This window comes from Rhinopithecus roxellana, chromosome 15 (genome assembly GCF_007565055.1).
Source record: "Rhinopithecus roxellana isolate Shanxi Qingling chromosome 15, ASM756505v1, whole genome shotgun sequence".
Taxonomy (NCBI): Eukaryota; Metazoa; Chordata; class Mammalia; order Primates; family Cercopithecidae; genus Rhinopithecus; species Rhinopithecus roxellana.
Window position 1 is genome coordinate 53,942,541 of NC_044563.1, and position 13,173 is coordinate 53,955,713.

The 13,173-nt window shown below is 55.6% G+C and overlaps 1 protein-coding gene across 2 annotated transcripts in view; it reads right to left on the minus strand.

Moving 5' to 3' along the window:
* USP35 (ubiquitin specific peptidase 35) overlaps positions 1 to 13,062 on the minus strand; it is a 25,536-nt gene extending 12,474 nt beyond the window's left edge. For both annotated transcript variants that reach the window (XM_030917232.1, XM_010365768.2), the window contains exons 1-6: positions 12,675 to 13,062; positions 5,112 to 5,794; positions 3,977 to 4,109; positions 2,307 to 2,436; positions 1,797 to 1,898; positions 1,299 to 1,457 (exon numbers count right to left, since the gene is read on the minus strand). In XM_030917232.1, the coding sequence (XP_030773092.1) occupies positions 1,299 to 1,457; positions 1,797 to 1,898; positions 2,307 to 2,436; positions 3,977 to 4,109; positions 5,112 to 5,784 (1,197 nt within the window). In that variant the 5' untranslated portion in view covers positions 5,785 to 5,794; positions 12,675 to 13,062. The remainder of the gene's footprint in view (positions 1 to 1,298; positions 1,458 to 1,796; positions 1,899 to 2,306; positions 2,437 to 3,976; positions 4,110 to 5,111; positions 5,795 to 12,674) is intronic.
* Positions 13,063 to 13,173: the final 111 nt, after the last annotated feature.

Here is a 13,173-nt window from a genome sequence, read left to right on the forward strand (position 1 = left end):
CCTGCCTCACCCCAGAGGAGGAGCCTCGTTTCTCACCTACCACTCTGGAATTCAGTTCTCTCTTCCTTTTTGGCCCCTGGGGACTCCCCCTTACTTTCCTGCAAGTTCAGCTATGTACTTAAAGTGATGTTTGTTATATTTTAACAAGCATTTCTAGCTGTTTTGTAGCAGGACACTTTTCAGGTTATCTCGTCTGCTGTGCTGCAGATGTGAAAGTCAGATCAAAGGTTCTGCAAGGGCCACCTACCTAGACCCCTTCGCCCCGCCCAACCTGCCTTCTCTATCAGGCAATGGGGAAGGGCTCTGCCGTCCAGACTCCAGCTACATGTCTCACTACCTCCGTGACTTTGCACAAGTCACCAAACCTGCAAGTCTCCCTTTCCTCATCTATGAGATTGAAATGAACCATATCTTCTTTGTAGGTTTCTTGCGAGCATTAGAAGACATAACATACAGGAAAACACTGTCAAGTGTAGCAGTAGCCACAGATGTCAGTCATTGTCAGATCCTAGCAACCTGTCAAGCCCAGCTTAATGAGGCCTCTAAGACACCCTTTCTTCTTAGAGGCCTCATCTGTCTTCTGTAACTGGAGAAGAGCTTTCCTTCCTCTGGTTTCTCGCTGCTCTCAAGTCAAACCCTGCAGACATTTTCAAAAGCTGCTCCGACCAGAGTTTCTTGTATTCAAGCCTGTCACCCTCACTAGGCTGCGATCCCCTCAAAGGAGGAGACTCCATTTGCTTCACACCCGTGCCCCCAGTTCCCAGCCTGGGCTTGGTGCAGAGCAGGACATCAGTAAAGTCACGTGAACAACTGTAAATTATCCCTGGTCTGGAGTGCTCACAGTCTGGCAAGAGAGGCAGACAGTGACAACATGTGACAGCGGGATGTACCAAGACTGTGGGAGCCCAGCGAGGTCCTGGTCCAGCCTGGTGGAGGGCAGCGCAGTACTGACAGTGATCAGGGAAGGCATCCTGAGGGAAGTAACACTAGAACAGAGACTTACAAGGTAAGTAGGAGCTGTCCAGGCAGAGCAGAGAAAGAGAAAGTGTTTTAATGCCCACACTACAGTGACAGAGAGGGGTTTACGGTCAGAGAGCACAGCGTGTGCAAAAGCTCAGAGCAGAAACAAGGCAGCCCGGGCACTTGGGGAACGTGAGTGGCTCAGTGTGCTTGAGGCGCATGATGGACCTGGGGAGGTGACGGGCACTGCCACCAAGCTGTGGTATGGCCCACAGGAAGGCCCACACTGGCACCTTTGTCAGAGTGGGGCAAGGCCCAAGTAGGGGACCGTCACTCACCTTGATGGCCTCCATGACAGGCTCATACAGATCGGGGAAGCCCGGGAACCGGAACACCATGCAGTGGACCAGCTCTGACAGCTGCTCCAGGCAGCTGGTCCCCGAGTTCGAGTCCTCCTTGACCAGAGAGGCCACCATGCGGGGGATGTGAGGGAGGAGCTGTGGGAGCAGAGCTGGGTCAGGCTCAGCACCAACCCGCCCACCTGAGACACGGGGCTGTGGTCCCTGCTGACAGCACGCAGCACTCTCTGAGGTAGGGAGGCTTGCCCACCTGACCACTGTCCCCCGACCCAGATGGGGCTCTCAACTCTGCAGGCAGGTGACTCCTTTTCCCAGACATATGATCTAAGACACCCTGCCTCAGTTTCTCCATCTGCAAAATAGGATGACTACTACTCTCCTCACAGCCAAAGGGAGGCCAGAGCCCATGCCTCAGCTGTTTGGCCTCAACCAAGTGACCTGCACCAAGAGCCCAGGGGCAGCAGGCAGGGCCCTTACCAGGTGGAAGGCTTCGTGGGAGTGCTGGAAGGTCAGGAGCATGTACTTGAGCACAGACAGGGCAGCTCCCCGGACGATGGGGTACAGCAGCTTAGAGAAAACCTAGAAGAGAGTCCCTGGTCAGGAGTCCCCGGGCCTGAGCCGCCGAGGCCAAGTGCAATCACAGGCCTGAGAGGGGGCTCAGAGACACCCTAGAGTTCAAAGCCACGCAGAGGGATAAACATTGAGGTGCTCACAGACCCAGATGGACAGACAGATGGCAAGATGGACAGTAAGATAGATTTCTGAGGAATGCATGGACAGACCAAAAGTCACACACACATACTTGGATGAGCAGTCAGGGAAACTAACGGGGAGAATCTGATGCCCAGAGAGGGGCAGTGAATTCGCCCAGGTCACACAGCGAGCTTGGTGGGGAGGCCCGATGCTCTGCCCTCCCAGACCTGCACCGCCCCTGGCAAGAGCCTAGTGCAAAAGGCTGTAAGTCTGGGCTAGCACAGGGGCACCAACCTTCTCAATTTTGGTGAGCGAAACCTCGATCAAGATGCTGAACTTCTTAACAGCAGCCAGGCCCTTCAGTAGTGCAATGATCCACTTGTCAATGTTCTTCCCCAGGGGCCAGGACACCCAGTCAATCATCCTGGTGAGGGGAGTGACAGTGACACAGGGACGAGGGACACCCACAATGCTGGGGTGAGGACAGCCCAGGGGCCAGCCGTAATGTCCTGCGTTCCCACATTGACTCACGCCTTTAAAAGGCAGCCCCGGGGTCTGTGGGCTGAACCACACATGGCTGGGGAAAGCATGAGCTCAGCATAGCCACCTGCCAGACACTGAGGCTCCCAGCCCATCAGGAAGGGAGCCAGGCCCTCTCGGCACCCCAAGCCTCGCCCCTCCACGCTGGTTGCAGTGCCAGAACAAGGCTTTCAGCTGGTTCTGCCTAGAAGGGCACTGCTCCTGGGCCAGAAGCTCTGGTTTCCAGAAGCAAGCTCTTGCTGTGTGACCCAGAGCAAGCCACTTCCCTGCTCTGGGCCTCAGTTTCTTCCTCTGTAAAATGGGGATAATACCTCCCTCAGAGGGTTCTTGTATGGATTAAAGGAGATAACAGCAGCTAACACTTAGGTCGTATTCACTGTTGAGCAGGATATTCCATCAGTTTTACATGTATCATCCCCTCTGGATCCCACAGCACAGCCTGCCTGTGCGGGCTGAGCGCACAGCTGCCATGCTGTCAGTGCTCAGGAAAACAGCCTAGACTCAGCGGACTGTGCTAGAAAGAGACAGAACAGTGACAGCAAAGTCACAACAATGATGATAACGGCAGCTCCCACAGCACAGTTCTAGGCACATTACGTGTATTATCTTGTTTTACTCAGTTTAATCCTCACAACAACCCTAGATGATGGGTTTGGTTATACTCCATTTTACAGTTGAGGAAACTCAAACAGAGAGGTTGAGTAACTTGTCCAAAGTCACACAGGCAAGAAGTGGTAGAGGCGGGATTTGACCTCTAGCAACTTACCTTGAGAGCCCACACTCTTACCCACTAAAGGCAAGGAATCCAGGAAGGCCCTACGGAGACGGTGGATCTGCACACGGGATGGAAAGAATGGCAGAGGGAGGCATGCCAGGTGGACGGGGTCTGCATAGGCAAAGGCCTGCAGGGAGGAGGGGAGGCGGCATATTCTGGGACAACTGGACAGGCAGTTGAGTCTAGATCACAGGGAGGAGGACGTTCAGATGAGGTGGGGGATATGCAAGGACTCTGTGAGCTGAAAAGCACCCAAACTCTGCTTCTCATGTTTGCCCCACTCAGAAAGCACCTCGTGAAGCACTCTCACCCTCTTACCCAACCCCAAGGATGCCTGACAGCTTCTTATGCCACCACCCACCTCTGCTTTTACAGAGGGGGAAACTGAGGCTGAAAGCTCATTGGCATGTCCAGGGTCACACTGCTGGCACCTGGCCTGACAGCATCACTAGGGCAGGCTCTCTGTGTTCCCCACATCCAGCCCCAGGCAAGGCACAGAGCAGGGCTCAAGAAAGGATGGATGATGGAACACACATGAGGGCCTGGGCCCTCTGACTCCAAAGCAGGGTCCCACCCAGGAGAAGGGGCTTCTGAGAGGAAGAGAGGGAGGGGCCCCAGCCCTGACCATGGCTCAGCCTCAGCGTCCCACCTGCTGATGGCAGTCAGCATCTGCGAGTCCGTCACACTGTCATCATTGCTGAGGTTCCGTACAACACCATCCATGAGCTCCAATGGGAGGTGCTGGACCACGCTGGCCAAGGCGCTAGATGGTGGCTCCTCCTCTGGAACAGGTGACAGGGCTGAGCTCAGCAGGGAGGCAGGCCCCTCCCTTCCCCCAGCACACCATGCCCTGCAGCAGCCAACGAACCAGGCTGGGCCTCTGTGAAGAGCACAGCAGAGGCCACCTCCTCTCCTATAGCAAGCAAAGTCTCTGGTTCCACCTAACCTCACTCAACAAACCTTCACTAGCACAGCCTTGAGGCTATTCCTGTGCTGGGCACAGACGAAGCACTGATCAACAGTGGGTGTAAGGGCAAGGCCTTTAGAAGGGGAAACGCTGGGGCTGGAGAAGGTGGGAAGGCTGTGTGGACTGGAGGAAGGAGATACTCCAAGTGGAGCCGCACAGAGGCCTAGATGAGAAAGAGCATCTTCTTCTCGAAGTCTACTGTCCTCAGTTCTTCACCCAGCCGGGTGCATTCCCTTCCCTTCCCCTGGAGAGCCTCATCATCAGGGAAGGCACACATCTGCTTTCACTCATTTGCACTGTAGTCTAAGTTCCACGGTTGTCAATGGAGGATCAAGATTTTACGTTTCCGAGTCTGCACAGCAGACTCCATCACCTCTCCAGACCCTCACCTCTGCCTGCCCAGGGAACTTTGCCCCTGCTGCCAGGTGCCACCAATCTGCCAACTCCTGGCTCTAAAGTGATAGCTTCTATCAAACTCACCTAACCCGAAGGCCATGATGACCCCCCGCCCCAAATCCTGTGGTTTGCTCAACTTCCTGTTCCTCCCTGTAGCCAGACTGACCCGTGTCCTTCTCACACCAGTGTGCTCCTCCCTACATTTCCAACACCCACTGCAGGAGAGGACCCACAGCAAGTGTTCTAGATAGTTGTGCCACCTATATGAAGACAGGCTGCAGTCCTCCACCTGAGCATTCGTCCCTGGCACACTCGTGCCACACGGGCGCCCGCATGCAGAGATCCGCACGTACAGCCACCTGACCAAGCGCCCACCCAGGACCTCGACGTGCCCGCACTCCTGCCCCGGCCGCACACGCACCTGTGCAGGAGATGACCGCGAACAGCTCTTTGAGGCAGGGAAGGATGGCGGCGGGCTGTGCGCGCCACAGCTGCGCCAGGAGCCCGCTCACCTGCTGGGCCTGCTCCAGGAACTCCACGGCGCCCTCCTCGCCCTCGGCTGGGCAGCGGAAGCGTCCGAGGCAACGCACCAGTTGCTGACAGAAGAGTAGGCGGTGGGGGCCGTCGGGCACACAGCGCGGGTGGCGCGCCAGCAGCCGTGCCACCTGCGCGCAGGCCGCGGGCCCCGGACGCTCGCACACGGTGCGCAGCACCTCTCGCCGCAGGAGCGCGAACACCTCGTCGGCCGCGGGCCCCTCGGGCAGCAGCTGCAGACCCAGCTGCACGCAGGCGAGAGCGCGGGGGCCCGGGGGGCCGGCGCCACCCTGCAGCAGGCGCAGCACGCGGCGCGCGCTGAAGAACTCTGCGAAGACGTCGGGGTGGTGGCGGCCGGCCACGTGCAGCAGCTGGCAGCCCACGCGGCGCGGTAGCTCCTCCGCGCCGCCCACATAGAGGCGCGCGCCCAGCGCCAGCAGCGCCAGGCACTGCTCACGCTCCAGAGGCTGCCGCGCCGCCTCCAGCACGCGCCGAACCAGCCCCTGCTTCACGCTGACCGGGTATGACGACGTCACCACCGCCTCCAAGATCTTGTCCATGGCGCCCGCGCTGCGGAAGACAGGGAGCAAGGTCACAGCCCGACAACCGCGGGGCTCAAGAGTTCCCGGTGCAGTCCCCAAGTGCTGAGACTTAGGGCAAGCAATTCAAACTTTCTGGGCCTCAGGTTTCTCATCTGTGAAATGGGGCAAGGAGGTCATTTCACTGCAAGCTATCCTGATGAAGTAAAGCACAACACTTGGCACATAATAAACGCCAGGGGCCTGTGTGATGGCTCACACCTGTAATCCCAGCACTGTGGGAGGCCCAGGCAGCAGAATCCCTTGAGCCCAAGAGTTCAAGACCAGCCTAAGCAACAGCAAGGCCCGTCTCTACAAAAAATACAAACTACCCAGGAGAGGTGACGCACACCTGTAATCCCAGCTACTCTGGAGGCTGAAGTGGGAGGCTCACTTTGGCCTAGGAGTTCAAGGCTGCAGCGAGTGGCGATCATCCCACTGCACTCCAGCCTAAGCAACAGAGGCCCTGTCTCAAAATAAATTAACCCCAGGGACTTGAAGATATGGTTGCTAAGCACCTTTAATCGCAAAAAGTCTACGTGAGCCCCCTCCCCATCCTTACCCCTTTGCCCCTCTCTCCCCAGGCCTCCCTGGTGACCCTGTCCACTCTCAGGGCAGGTAGAAGCGGGATCTAGAAGCTGCTGTCCAGAGTCTCAGCCAAGTCATGCCCACCAGGGAGATGAGATGGGGCGGACACAAAAAATCACACCTCTGTGGAGAAAGGGCAAGAGGCCCTAAGGGAGAACCGACAGAGGTCCCAGAATCCCTGGCACTCCTCCTTTCTGCCTCAACTCCCTGCTCCCTCCCCAGTGCCCTACCCCTCGGCTAGACTCTACTTCAGGTGTGTGCTGTGCCTTCTGCCTGACACGTCCTTATCTCCTGAGCCTCCCACAACCACCATGCTGTCACACAACCAAGCGTCTTTTCCTTCAAAGCCTAGCTAAAGCACCTGTCCTCAGTGAGAACAGCCCTGGTCCTCCAGGCGGGAATCCATCCCCCACCCTTGATTCCTGCAATCACCTGTGGCCTCTTCCATTACAGCTGGCATCAGTTAGTACTGGCGTGGTGTGGGTCCCAGTCCCCTCCACCAAAGGGGAGCATCTCGTCTCCACGCTCCAGCCCTGCACACCTAGGGCTCTGCCTGCCTCAGCCCACACCAGCCTGTCACCCTTGGCTCACTGTGTGCCCTCTGCCCCTGGGCCTTTGTGTATGCTCTTCCCTCCCCCTGCAGACCTCAGCTGAAAGTCACTTCGTCAAGGAAGCCTTGCCTGATCTCCCTGCCTGGGTCAATCTCTTATTAAAAATTAGAACATCTTGTCCTTCTCCTTGGTAGTACTTGTCATGATTTCTTGATTGGGGTCAGCCTCCCCTCCAATGCTGTATAAGGTTCCTGAGGGCAGCTTCAGGTTTTGTTCACATGGTATCCCCAGCACCTAGCACAGTGCACAGCACACATGCATTTGATGATGAGCAAAAAATACAGGGTGCAGTGTGAGTTATCTCTACCTTACTCCTCTGAGCCATAACAGCCTTCCTTCTGCCCTTCTCCATCTGGCCTGTTTCCTGAAGCCTTTGTCCCACACCAATCCACTTGGAGCCCTCTCATGCAGGTTCACGTGAGCACAGCTTGCTCTCTTAACATCTAATGCTTAATGCTTCTCCTGGAGGGCAGAACCATTTCTTTACTTTGATGTATAACCCCAATCTAGGCAGGACCTGATATTAGACTCAGCATATAGTAGGTGTTTAAACTTATGGGCTCAGTAAAAACTACTCTTATGCCTGAGAACTGGAGCTAGAGTGTGGACAAGCCTTAAATTTCCTGGATAATAAACTGGAAAGTTTTATTCAGAATCACAGATATTCGGGAACCCCAACTATGTACTAGGCCCAGTGAGCTCCCTGCTCTGTTCTAGTTCTCAGCTGTGACCTAACCTCCATTGCTGTATGTGTTACGATGCAAAGGGCCCATTTGTTTAAATATCTGTCTCTCTCACCAGGCTGTGAGCTCCACCAGGAAAGGACCAGGGCTTATTAGTCTGTGGCTAGCATCTCTCATGCCAAGAGTGTGTGCCTCTCAAGAGTTCACTGTTGGTTAGAGGTTGTAGCCATGGCAGGGATCAGTGGTTCCCAAATCCTGGCCTGGATGCCTCAGAAGCACCTGGGCACCTGCTACAAGTTCAGATGCAGCTGGGCGCGGTGGCTCACGCCTGTAGTCCCAGCACTTTGGGAGGCCAAGGCAGGCAGATCACTTGAGCCTGGGAGTTCAACACCAGCCAGGGGTGGTGGCGAGCCCAGGAGGTCAAAGCTGAAGTAAGGCAAGATCGTGCCACTGCACTCCAGCCTAAGTGACAGAGTGAGACCCTGTCTCAAAAAAAAAAGAAAAAGAAAAAGAAAAAGTTCAGGGTCCATCCTAAGCTTCCTGAATGAGGAAATGAGGGAAATGATGTGTTCAATTCTGTTGTTTTGTTTTGACTCTTTGAATGCAGCTCATCTGGGATACATTCTGGTTCCCATAAAGGTTACTTAGGCTCTCTGAGCTGGGCACAAGGAAGTTCTCAGAAAATGTCAACTCCTGCTGCTTTAGAAGCGAAGTCCTTGCCTTGAAGGAGCTTCCAGTCTGATGGGGCAGGCAGAAATGTTTGTAAGGGTGCCCGTGCAAGGCATCATCCCAAAAGGCCTATCAAGTGTCTTTAAAAACTGGTCTCCCAGCTGGGCACAAGGGCTCACGCCTGTAATCTTAGCACTCTGGGAGGCCGAGGTGGGCGGATGGCTTGAGCTCAGGAGGTTGAGACCAGCCTGGGCAACGTGGCAAAACCCCGTCTCTACCCAAAAAAAAAAAAAAGAATTACATCAATTAGCCAGGCATAGTGTCTCACACCTGCAGTCCCAGCTAGTTGGGGCTGAGATAGGAGGATCACTTGAGCTTGGGAGGCAAAGGTTGCAGTGAGCTGAGATCACGCCACTGCACTCCAGCCTGGATGACAAAGTGAGTTCCTGTTTCAAAAAAAAAAAAAAGAAAATTTTTTTAACTCTCCCGTCAGCCCTGGTCCCCTTTCTAGACAGTGCCTATGATAAGGCAGTTGCTGTGGTCAACCTCCCTCACACACACAGTCCATCCTCCCAGACCCCTGGGATGGCTAGTAGATTTCATATGCTTTTAACCCAGGGTGCCAAGAAATCCTGGCACTCAAGCAGCCAAGAAGAAACCCTAATCCATGAGGCACTGGCATCATGTGTGAAGCAAGAGGGCACGGGGCAAGCAGAAATGGAGTTCTGGGGACAGGGAAGACGCTGGTAGTAGAAAGAGTACCATAAAGAGTGGAAAGAGTGTCAGACTAGGAATGAGGAGTCCTACATTCTAGCCCTGACTCACTGTGTGACCCTCAGTAATCATATCCATGAGTCTCTTTTCTGTAAAATGGGGACAAATGATATTAGACTGAACCACATGAAACTGAATGATCAAATGTTGGCAATTTCATGTTGTTCTACCTAATACCACATAAGGCTGGCAGCTGACAGTTCAAATAGAGCTGCTCCATGACAGCTCTGGTCTCCAAGGCCAGCCAGCAGCCTCTGCTCAATCTGTGGCCTGGCCACAGCAAGCAAGCCCTGCCCACCTGCCCCAACTCCCACGCAGGCAGTCTGAGGACAGCTGTCACCATGGTCACCAGCAAACCCACTCAATATCTTGGATGCACTCACACAAAAGGGTTTTGGAGGCTTGCACCTCACCTGGCCCCATTAGGCCAGGGAAGGCAGGACAAGGCCAGCTATCCCACTGGCAGGAATGGGGAAAGTGAGGCTCAGAGAGGTAGAGGAACATGGCCTTGGCAAGGCAGGATTAGAATCTGCACTCTGCCTCCCTCAGGAGGGCTGGATTAGCCTGCTAAGCCCCGGGTGGGGAGATGGCCTGTCCATGCTGGCTCTGACTCAAGAGACAGCTGCCCCGCACCAACCACAGCAGCAAACAGCAGCCGTATCCTCCCCCAGGAGAGCCTGCATTAAAAGCGTAAGACACAGGTTTTCTGCTTCAAAGTCATCAGGTGACCTTGGGCGAGTCCCTGCCCGACTTCTTAGCCTTCTCATCTGGAAAATGGGGACTATTCCAAGCCTGCCATTCACAGGGTTGAGACAAAGTATAAAAAAGATGAGGGCCGGGCAGTCATGAGTCTATTTTTGGGCCACCTGGCACTGACGGGAGACACAGACACTGTCAGGGAAAGGAGACAAGGAGACACGCACTGCTGATCCCGCTGATTCTCCAAGGCACTTGCTCCATTAGCCCTCGCTGCCGCCTCGGTGTTCCCAGCCCCATGCAGGATCAGTCCCCTTGACTTCTCTCCTGGACTAGTGCAGTGGCCTCCTAATCCATCTCCCAATTCCCTCCCTCAATCCAACCTCCAACAGAGGCATGTGTCCTGGAGAACAGAGTCCAGGCTTCGAGTCTAGCCCAGCTACCATGGAGGTAGGTGTTCTTTCACCTCTGTGATCCTCGGAATGCCCAAATAGAAGGTGACTACCTGCCCACCCCTTAGCCTTTCCCAGCCAGCGCTGCTGCTCCTCCCAAGCCCTTGCCTCATACCCCTCGCCCTACCGGCATGACAGCCTGAGGGGGGTCCCAGCAACACCAGCACACTCCGCAGCACACAGTAAGCACTCAGGAAAATCCCAATCCCTCCACCAAAAGGCCCAGATCCCTTCACCTGTTCCTCTCAGATGACCCTCAGCGTCTCTGCTGATTGTTGACTGATCTCTGCTCCTGCATAGTGAAGCCTGACTTATCTCCATCACCCCAAAGCACCCAGTGTGTGTGTGTGTGTGTGTGTGTGTGTGTGTGTGTGTGTGTACACAACTCCAATGCCAATGCTCAGCCCCACTGCCACGCCCTGGGCCCCCGCTCAGGCTTCATCATCCCTCCTCGGTCTCTCCAACCCACCCTGCAGCATCGTCAGATGGAGTTTATTACACGGTAAGCACCATTCCGCCCACGCCCCTGCTCAGAACTCTCAACACTCTCCAGCCCCTTGGACCCAGAATAAGGTCCAAACTCCTGAGCTGGACATGCAAGCCCTTTCTGTGACACTCAGCTGATGTGGGGCAGGGATGGAGATGAACTCAAGCGACATTGTTCAGTGGAGACTCTGCAGACATTGGGGCAGGGGGCTTTTTCCTGACTGCTACTTTGCACAATGTCCTCTCTACTGAAAAAGGGCCTCTCCCTCTTCTCTCCTGAAAAATTCTGACTCACCCTTCAATGCCCAGGTCACATGCCCTCTCCTCTGGGAAGCCTTTTTTTTTCCCTCCACAATTCAAGTGTCTAAAGTTCTGGCCTCCAAGGCCCTCTTAACTATCCTCATCCCTCTGCAGTGTAACTGGAGTCCACGTCTCTGTCTCCCACCACGCTGGGACCTCCCTTGGCAGAGGTCCAATCCCTGTCTCTGAGCCCAGTGCCCAGTACAGAACCAAGGACTGAGGTGTCAGTGAAGGTGCATCAAGCAACTCATGTGAGACATGTGACAGCAAGATGAGAGAAAACCAAGGATGTGACCAGAAAAGTACCTTCCAGAAACTGGCCTAAACTTTGGTCCAGTCACCGCCCCCTCCTTTGCCCAGGCCTGGTCTTGCATATCAAAAACCCTGAAAATCTTAAACATCAGCCAAGAAAGCCCCTACAGAGGTCACTGGACTGGACTGAGGCTTTAGCCATTCTAGAAATCATTCAAACCACCAAAGCAAAAGCAAAAGCACAAAATAAAAAAACAAAACCAAAAAAAAAAAAAAATCTGTTTCTGGTTAGCCTTCAGGTCAAAAGCTCACGGTATCTCCTAGGACCTGAAAAGAAGGCTTCATGGTGTTACTCAACCTCTCCCTGCTCCAGGTCAGAGCAGCCCCTCCCAGCCCCTGCTCAGCACCTAACAGATGAGGAGCTCATTTCCTCCCCTCTCTGACCCTCACAGCCAGCCTCCCTCCTTTGACTCCCCTGGGAGCCAGAGCTGCCTGGGGGTACCAGGCTGCCCCTCCCAACACTAGGTGGTGCCCTCCATCTCTGGTCCCTCAGGTGTCTGAATGGCAGCATCTCTCTAGGTATTTTTTAACTGAACTTCTACCCAAGGCAACCCTGGGAAGAAGTGCTTCACCCTACTCTGGGAGGCCCATGTCTGGGCCACCAAACTGTCTCCTGGAAAAAAAAAAAAAAAGGAAAAAGGGTTTCACTGGTAAAAAGCAACTGCTCTTCCTTAAAGGATAAGGAGGAGAGACAAGGGAAGAAAGCAGGAACAGCTATTCCTCCTCAGGAACCCACCACACACACCTATACCTGCGGGGCCACCCCTCACAAACCTGTGAGGGCCGCACTCCACCCCAAGCTTTCTGGAAAGAAGTGCACCAAGCTGACACATCAGGGTCTCCGGTTTGCAAGGGCCAGGGTCATAAGCGGGGCTGGGGGAGCCTATCCCAGGGCCCAGCATACTGAGAATAGGAAAAGCCCATTCCAAACAATGGTGGCCTCGGGCCCCCCAGTTTGTGCCCCAGCTCGGCCACCTGCCTCCCTCCAGTGCACCCGCGCCCAGCTCACGCTTGAGCTGGAGGGCCCCACGAAAAGCCAGAGAGCGAATGGACTGGGTCCTGGGTGCGAATGTCTTCTTACCTGAAAGGGGAGGGAACAGGATCACTTCGACATACAATAGGAGAAGGAGGGGGTTAATGCCCAGAGAGGAGTAACTGCTCGCCCAAGGTCACACAGTGAGGCCCAGGATGCACCCACATCTCCCGAATCCCAGCCCTGGGCTCGCAAGTCCAGGGTTCTCGAAACGCCTGGGTGCAGACACCGCCCCCCAAAGCCAGACACACGCCCCCGACCCCCTTACCTCCCGGACCCTGGTGGGCCCTGCCGCAGAGCCGGCTGCTGGGCGGGGCGCTCAGGCCGGGCAGGACAGGGCTGGGCCCGGCTAGGTCAGGGCTGGTCCTCTGCTCCCCCCAGGGTGGGGACGCCCTCAGCCAGGACCCAGACGGAAGAGATGCTGCTTCCACTGCAAAACCCAGTCTTCCCACCCCGCCTGGCACAAGCCTCTATGCAGCCAGGGAGCCCGACTGTGCGGCGCAGCCCCGGGGCTGCGGGACGAAGCGTGGGGAGGGGCGAGGTGCTGTAAATTGGGCGGAGCCGGAGCGTGGGCCACCCCGCGAGCTGCCACTCTGACCGCGTCCCCTTTAAGGCCAGCCAGCCGGACACCGGCGGGGACGAGGCGGGGCGCAGAGCAACTCGCAGCAATGCCTCTTGGGAGATGGAGTTCGCTCTCGACGCAATGAGCTGCGAGGAACCCAGAGAGAACTACCAGTCCCGGAAGGCAGCGCGCGGACTCCGGACCG